The sequence below is a fragment of the Sceloporus occidentalis genome, unplaced genomic scaffold (genome assembly GCF_023333645.1).
Source record: "Sceloporus occidentalis isolate IW3139 unplaced genomic scaffold, rSceOcc1.0.p SCAF_1, whole genome shotgun sequence".
NCBI classification, from domain to species: Eukaryota; Metazoa; Chordata; class Lepidosauria; order Squamata; family Phrynosomatidae; genus Sceloporus; species Sceloporus occidentalis.
The window spans coordinates 221,316,677-221,325,616 of NW_028316981.1; the positions used below are offsets into that span (position 1 = coordinate 221,316,677).

General features: G+C 40.5%; 1 protein-coding gene across 3 annotated transcripts in view; it reads left to right on the top strand.

Annotated features, from left to right (window-relative positions):
* The window catches only part of CYP4F22 (cytochrome P450 family 4 subfamily F member 22), a 57,029-nt gene extending 55,846 nt beyond the window's left edge, over positions 1-1,183 (top strand). For all 3 annotated transcript variants that reach the window (XM_089489078.1, XM_089489079.1, XM_089489076.1), the window contains one exon: positions 848-1,183. In XM_089489078.1, coding sequence (XP_089345204.1) covers positions 848-1,025 — 178 coding nt within the window. In that variant the 3' untranslated portion in view covers positions 1,026-1,183. The remainder of the gene's footprint in view (positions 1-847) is intronic.
* Positions 1,184-8,940: the final 7,757 nt, after the last annotated feature.

An 8,940-nucleotide genomic window follows, 5' to 3' on the forward strand; every position in this document is an offset into this window, starting at 1 on the left:
TTGATAGAGTGGTACCAGAAAATATCTTTCATGCCAAAAAATAGTCATTATGGCATTTTTAATCAGGATATTATTGGGGGAAAGCAACATGATACATTTAAAAGAACTTTTAAAGGATTTTAAAAGAACTGCCCAAGGTGCTGAACCCTTTCCCCCAAATACTTTGGGCTAAAACCTGGACTAGACTGATCAACCCACTCACATGGAAGCCACCCTTGTTTGTTTCAGAAAACTTTATCTGCAAATCTGATACAGATTTTTTTTTAAAAAAAAATACCTCTTTAGTGTTAGTAAAATAAGCAGGTGAATTCAAAAAGGCAGTGCTCAAGACCAAAATTATTGATCTGCATGGAAACTATTTTGATTTATCACAATAATGTGAAGTAGGCCATTTGTCAACTTGAAAAAGGGCATTTGTAAAGTATAAATTGTCCCCTAGTTTGAATATAGTACTTTTCTGCATTAGTGCTATCATATGGCAGTGCTATCATATGCCATGAGGATTTAGCTCCCACTCCCTTTAGGTTTGTAACTGTCGTAGCATATGATTCTTCAGAAGAAAAGTAGGTGGATGCATGCAAGGAACTGCAAGCACAGAACACTGTGCAGATTTGCCTTAAGAAAGTCCTGTACTGTGGAGCATTGTGGGGTAGATGCAGAGCCATCTGTGATTTATCGCTCATAAAAGGACTGTCTTCATCCTTCCTTCATCCTAACATACCTCACCACCTCATGGTTTCTTTTCACAGAACATCAGGCCAGTCTATCTCTTTTGCTGCTAAGATATGAGGTTGTTGTTATGTTAGCTACTTGCTTTCCATAAAACTGACCTCTCTCCCCTTTGCAGGAACTGCATTGGGCAGAATTTTGCCATGGCAGAACTGAAGGTGACCTTAGCCCTGACGTTGCTCCGGTTCGTAGTGAGGATAGATGAGACCCAAACTGTACGGCGCAAGCCAGAACTGATCCTGAGGGCCGAGAATGGGCTGTGGCTGCAAGTGGAACCTCTGCCTGCCAAACCTTGATCAGAAAGCCCTAAGACCACTACCACCACCACCACCACCACCATCGTGCAACTGGAAGTCTGTGGCCTTAGCACTGAATCTACATTGTGATGGTCAGAAGAGCAGTCTTTCTAAAGTGGCAAACCGGAGCAGGACTGTATTAGTTGTGTATCTCTACCACTGTGCCATCCTTGCCATTGCTGTTTAGCCCTGGTTTTGTGAATGAGATAAAGAGATTTTCTACCAGTTATGTGCTACTACATTAAAGCCTTACAGGTTTTGACTATAAAAACGTTGTTTTACTATTTCTTTAAATCTACAACAGTTGTTCTTGCATCATGGTGGCTAGTCTATTTATTTATTGACATTATTATTATTATTATTATTATTATTATTATTATTAACCTTTATTTATAATTTATTTGTAAATTTATATGCTGCCTTTCTCCCAGGCTGGGATCCAAGGCAGATTCCATAACAACCAATTAAAAACATTTACAAAAAGTTAAAAGCACCACATTAAAGCACTATAAAACCGATTAAAATCATACAAAAGTTAAAAACAGATAAAAGATAATCTGTATTAAAAACTTTCCCTGCTTAAGTATTAAAAGCCTGCTTAAATAAGAATGTTTTTACTTGCTGGGAAAAGGAAAGCAGGGATAGGGCCAGTCTAGCCTCCCGTGGAAGGGATTTCTAGAGTTTGGGAGCAACCACCAAGAAGGCTGTCTCTTGGGTCCTCACCATGGGATCCTTTGATGGTGGTGGGAACCAAGAGAAAGCCTTCCCTTGATGATCTTAAAACTCTGGGAGTTTCATATGTGGAGATATGGTCTAGTCTAGTTTAACTACAGTCTACTCTTAGTTGCAAAGGACCATGTCTTAAGGCAAATATTCCAAACACTCTTTGGTTTCTCCTGCACAAGCCCACTCTGCTCCTCCAAAGTACTTCCTTTGCTTTGTTGTGTTCCTTCAAGTATTTCTGACATATGAGGATTCCCAAAGTGAATATGTCATGAGATTTTCTTGACAAGATTTGTCCAGCGGGGGGTTGCCTTTTTCTTTGCCTCCAAGGCTGAGAGGATGCAGCTGTTGAAACAGAGGGGAAAAAGTTTAGTGTGACACATTCCTAAAACCTAGGATTTGATATCTCTTTAACGTTACTGAAGAGGGGTGACCGCATTTATATTCAGATGAGAAGAAGAAGAGCCCTCCATCCAGTCCATCTACCTTGGTCCAGGCCTCGGAGGTAGAGAATAACTGCTGGATCTGATCCCCTTCCTCACCACCATTTCCTTCTCCTTTTGTGTCATGTCTTTTTCGATTGTAAGCCTGAGGGCAGGGAACCGTCTTATTAAAAAGATTAATAATAATAATAATAATAATAATAATAATAATAATAAGCATTGCCTTTTACAAGTTTGTCATTTTAGTTGCAGCCCAAAAGGTTTTTTTAAAAAAATCATATTACTTTTGTTGCATTTTCTGATTTCAGTACGACAGATGATTCCAGGTGAAGAGATTTATAAGATACAGTAATTTTAAAGAAATCGATGGGTTAATAGTGTGGGTTTGGCGGGGGGGATTAATGAAAGAACAGAAAAATGGGAAGAGGGAAGCATTCCAAAACTCCACAAACTCTTGAGCCAAATACAGATACAGGCCAGTGCTTCAGTTATCAACCTAGGCAAACGGTAGTGTTGAGCATGCAAAAGATCACTTGGCAGACACAGACAAGATCCTTTATCAATGTTGTGCAGCATAGCTTTCCTCGTGCAGAGTTACATATTAACTGTGTTAACACAAGCCTTGAGTTGAATGCATACCCTTCATTTCACAGATGAAAACCAGGACAATTTGGCCAAGCAACATCAAACTAGATAGCAAACATTATTAATGAAGAAGAACAGACAAGCTAGGAGAGGCTGCAGCAGTTTACTTTTGCCTGCGGAAAAGTAGATTCCATTCCCTCCTCTCAACTCCCTTGAATTGGAACTCTACAGCCACTGAAGTAAGTTGAGAACAAAGGGGGAAAGTGTGGAGAGCAGAGAGCAGATGAAAAAGAGGGAATTAATCAGGACTGCTTTTACCTAAATCGCTGTGGGTCCCAAGAGAGCACCCGTAAATTGTATTCAATGGGGAAATTGATTTAGCTCAATAGGAAGCAGCAAGAGCACTTTGGTAATAGCCAATATCTTAAGCTTTGTATACCAGTTCCGAACCCAGAGAACTCTAGAAGCAGGTTCCAAATTAGTTTAATTTATTAATTAAAGGGGGAATTAACACAACTGCTCAGCACTCACAGACACACTCACACATAAACTAAAGCCTGTTACAGACTGCCAAAATAAAGCTGTTTTGGGTCTCTTTGGAAGTATGCTATTTAAATGATGCATGGGTCCTAAGAATCTAGAAGCTGCACCAAAGCTGCACTCCAGTGCTTAGGAATGGAGTGTGGCTTTGGCGCGACCTCCGGACATTTAGGACCCATGCATCATTTAAATAGCATACCTCCAAAGAGACCCAAAGCAGCTTTATTTTGGCAGTCTGTAACAGGCCTAAGATACATAAAAATGTGGTAATGGATAGCAACTTGGAGGATTACAATGGACAATGCTTACCAGTTCTAGTCTGGGAGAAAGCTGGGAATTGAATGTGACTCAGTCTGCTTGCTATGTGTATTTATAGCAAGAAACAGGTCCTGGTGCAGTGTTTCAGGAGATAAATGGCTATTCCAAGTTAAATGACTTTCCCAGGGAAGAAGAATGGAATGAGATATGAAGAAACATCTGGACAATCAGCATGAATATTCTCAAACAAAAAGAGTCATTCTCAGAAGAAAACTCCATTTGTCTGTAGCATGCAAGCAATTTCCAGATCCAGGTCCCACCATGACACTGCCTAGTGAAGAGATTATGCTGATTTCAATCCAGAGAGATTTCATCTTGGCTAAGTGCCTTTGGCTTCTCCCAAGCTGAGCCATCTGGATTTCCTAACATGGATGGTTTCCTGTGTGGTGGGGACTTTTGGCTACCTGTCTTAAACATCCCCTTTTTATATATTAACTTGATATTAACGGTCACAGAGGGGTGGCTCAAAGCTAGATATTGGGATAACACTGCTCCTGCCAAGTGGGGACAATTGAAGTATATGTTAAATGGCAAGTTATGCAGTCAAACCCAAGGAGTACTACTGCCAATTTCAGCAAGGGGAAACATGTACCTATCAAGTGAGAATATACATCTACATGTGTGGTGACAGTGCATGCCCAACTTTGCCACCATAGCTTTGAACTGAATGTGCCTCAGACAAAAACCTCCAGCCACTTCTACATGCATAGTTAATCCATCAACAGGGTTCCAGACACATTTCCCAGAGGGCAGGACACCTTTGAGTAAGGTGGGACTGAATTTCAGCCAAATTGGAACCACCACCTCCCAAGACACCGATGCCTGTAGCCAGGCAATTAGGCCCCACATAAAGTGGAACCAAAAGTCCTGTGGGTAGTATTGTTAATCCCAAGGGTGCATTACTATGCAATGTGTCTAGAGATTAAAAAAAAAAAGATGAGAGGTTTGGGCTCATATCCTGCTTGTGGCTTCCCTTCAGTGTTGGAAGCAGAATGCTGGAGTAGAACAGCCTTCTTAAGTCTCTGGTGGCTTAAGACTGGTGATGACTTCCCAGAGGACCTTCTCTCTTGCCGCTCCAAAAATCTGGAATGATCTGCTGGAAGAGACTCACTAGAGAACTTCCCATGAGGCTTTCAAAAAGGCGATAAAAACCATTCTTTCCCGGTGGGCCGTGTTAATTGATTTCAATTTGTTATTGTGATCTGTATTTATGTATGGTTTTATTGTGATAATGTTATTCAGGGAGGGAGGGTGAGGGTGGGATTCGGGGGTTTGCAATGTTTGATTATTTTGTATTGTATTAACTTCTGTTGTTACCCACCTCAGTCCCCAAAAGGGAAGAGGCGGGAAATAAATAAATAAATAAATAAATAAATAAATAAATAAATAATCCACTCTCCTTCCCTTTGTAACAGTTGCCTTCTCTTAGGTTGCATCTGCACTGGGGAAATAATCCAGTTTGACTCCACTTTCACTTTCCTGGCTCAGTGCTATGGAATTCCGGGAGTTGGAGTTTGTTGTGGGGTCCTTGGTTCAAGACTATGGAATTCTGGGAACTGGAGTTTGTTGTTCTCCCCAGCCTCTGATGGCCCCCTCCGTTGCTCCCATCTCTCCCCCCAGCCTTCTGTTCATTCCCTCCATTGCTGTTATTATTATTTATTATTATTAACCTTTATTTATAAAGCGCTGTAAATTTACACAGCGCTGTACATACAATCTTTTTAATTGGACGGTTCCCTGCCCTCAGGCTTATCTACCCTTCCGAGCAACGGAAGCAATTGGGGCAAAACTGCAGCGCAGCATCATGGGAAATTTGCCTCTTTGAAGGTTTGGGGTGTGTACCGGGACGGAAGCAAAGTTGCATTCCACACCAGACCAATTCGGAATGAAATCGAAGTGAGCTTGAATGTGAATTCTGTCAATTCACTTTCTACCGAATTCACCAAAATGAGGAGTCACTTTTGATTCACTTAGGAAGCCCCGCGGAAGTAGCTCCCATAGAAAGGAATCACATGTGATAATACATCACGTTATCACGTGAATTCTCATCGTTGGACCTGCAGTCACATCGGATTTGAGCTATAAAAAGCTGCAAAAACCTCTTGCGTGATAAACGCCACAGACATTTGTTTTCCTGTTCCTTATCCCTAGACTCTTGCTTGTTTTGAAAGGGCCGAAGAGTCTAGTCAGGTGTACTGCTTGATGAGAAAGGGCATTTCCTGTCTCTTGGAGAAGCTAATATTGATTTTGTATATTTGCTCCCCTGGAGAGCTAGGCTGGAGAGCCAGCCTGGCATAGTGGCTTGACTTTGGACTAAGACTTTGGAGACCAGGGTTCAAGTCCCCATTCGGCCATGAATCCCACTGGGTGATCTTGGGCAAGTCATATCTTCTCAGTCTCAGGAGAAGGCAAACCTCCTCTAAACAAATCTTGCCAAGAATACCCATGATAGGGTTGCCATAAGTCAGAAATGATTTGAAGGCGCACACAACAACAACAACAACAACAACAAGCGCTTGCCTCCAAATCTCTTGGCTACCTATGCTACAAGTCAGAATTCAGACCTGTACATTTAATATTTCCCAATCTTTTGCACAAAAAACTAAGTTTTAATTTCCAAAATGAAGAATGCAAGATGCATCATCATCATCATCATCATCATCATCATCATCATCATCATCATCATCGCTGTCGTTGTTATCATCATCATTGTTGCTGTTGTTACTAGCACATCATAACAGATTTCCCATGGCAGTACAGTAGTTCACCAATAAAAAGCCTGGTGAAACTTATAAAGCATCCAGTGAGAGACTTGGTATAATCTTCTGTCTCTCACCAAAGTCATTAGTGAAAAAGAGATTTCATAGTGCCTACCCTATCTACACTGGAGATAACACTAGAGTATTTATTAATTAAAATATCTTGGATCAAACATCATTCAGAGCAGAGACAGCAGTCAAGAGAGAAGAAGAAGACTAGGAATGGGAAGGGCAGCCATGAAAGAGCTAGAGAGGATCCTAAAGAGTAAAAGATCCTGTTCAGAGAAGTGTTCCCAGGCATTGCATGGCTATTGTTTGTTATTTGACGTTTTTATTTTGTTGCCTGCTTTACTCTATTGAACCCTTTCCTGTATTGTTATGTATTATTTATATGTATTATGCTATTATTTATTAGATTGTACACCATGGGCAGGTTTACTTTATCTATGTTATTGTTTGTATGTACAACGCTGTGTAAATCTACAGTGCTATATAAATAAAGCATAATAATAATATACAACTGAGTGCTAAAGTTAGAATTATACAAGCCATTATATTCCCTATTACCATGTATGGATGTGAGAGCTGGACAGTTAAAACACAAGACAGGAAGAAAATTAATTCATTTATTATTATCATTAACCTTCATTTATAAAGCGCTGTAAATTTACACAGCGCTGTACATACAATCTTATTAATTGGATGGTTCCCTGCCCTCAGGCTTACAATCTAAAAAGACATGACACAAAAGGAGAAGGGAAAGGTGGTGGGGAAGGGGATCAGGTCCAGCAGTTCCTCTCTACCTCCGAGGCCTGGACCAAGGCAGATGGACTGGAGGGAGGGCTTGGCTTCATAATGGATGGTTAATCTTCTTCCATCCATTTGAGATGGGGTGCTGGAGACTCTTCTGAGACTGCGGATACCATGGACTTCCAACAAGACAAAAACATGGGTCCTTGAAATACTTCTGGAATCCAAGATGATTAAATTGAGGTTGTCGTACTTTGGCCACATCATGAGAAGACATGACTCATTAGAAAAGATAATGATGCTGGGAAAGGTAGAAGACAGCAGAAAGAAAGGAAGACCACAAACCAGATGGCTGGATTCAATTAGGAAGCTCATGGATATGAACCTACACGATTTAAGCAGAGCAGTGGAAGATAAGGGGTCTTGGAGATGCGTTGAGGTCCACTCAAGGGCAGTTATCAACAGCAACAACATTCTGCTCTCTATCATGGGACCTCCAGATGGTGTGCAATAAAATTGATGGAATCAATATAAAACGTTTGACATGCTGAGACAATTTTAAACCAGTTAAAACAATTCGAAACCATTTAAGTTAATTTGTAATAATTTATTACAGTTACAATAATTGTAACTGTAATAATTTATTTGTTTTAATGTAGCACTTTCATAAGTTTATAATTGTACTGTTTTTTAATATTGTAAGCTGCTCTGAATTACAGTTTTGGGGAAAGGGTGGGATATAAATGAATATAGTAGTAGTAGTAATAGTAGCAGTAATAATAACAATAACAATAATAATTCAGATGGACAGATTTCATTAAAATGGGTTAGGATGAAAAAGCAAACTTTTCTTAGCCTGTTTCCCCTACAGACTGTTGTTAACTAATCCAGCCATATTAAGCACTTTTTGTATATATAAAATAAAAAACAAAACAGCCCACTTTTCCTACACAAGAAGAGTTGAGTCTTTTTCACACTATGCAATTATAGCACTATAATTCCACTTTACCTGTCTTGACTGCATCCTTTGGAAACCTGAGACTGGCAGTTTTGGGAGGCATCACGACCATTCTGCATACTCCCCCCTAAACTACAAATCCCAGGATTTTGCAGGAAGGAACCATGGTTGGCCAAATAGAATCATAGTGCAATAACTGTGTAGCACATTTCTCACTACTTACAACCCTTTTCCCCAGTGCTGGACAGTCAGCTCTTTGTATCCCGATTCTTTATCCATGGATTCACTGATCCAAATGTCCTCCAGTTTGAGCATGAATCTATAATAATAATATAATAATAACTTTATTACGGCCATTTGGCCAGCACAGCATGGATCTATATAAGAGCTTTGAGCTTTTATTGGGCCATGCCCTCCATTTTCCTTGAATGCCCTCCATTTGGCAGTGCCAGGAAGACTTCTGGTCACCTGATATGAAGTGAATGCAGGAGTGTTTTGAGCTTTGTATTTGGTCATGTCCTTGATTTTCCTCGAAGGCCCTCCACTTGTCAGTGATTTGTCCTTCTTGGCGGTTCTGGTCACCCTGTGCGAAGTGAATGAATATCTATATGAGTGTTTTTAGCTTTTTTATTGAGTCATGTTTCCCATTATCCGCGAAGGCCCTCCTCCGCTTGTTGGTGCCTTGTCCTCCTTGGCAGTTCAAGTCCACCCTGTGTGAGGTGACTGAATATCTACCGGGTTTAACTTTTGTGGTTTTTCGAGCTATGTGGCCATGTTCTAGAACAGTGGTCCCCGAGCAGTGCTATTTATTAAGGGATTTGGGACTTCAGCTCCCAGAA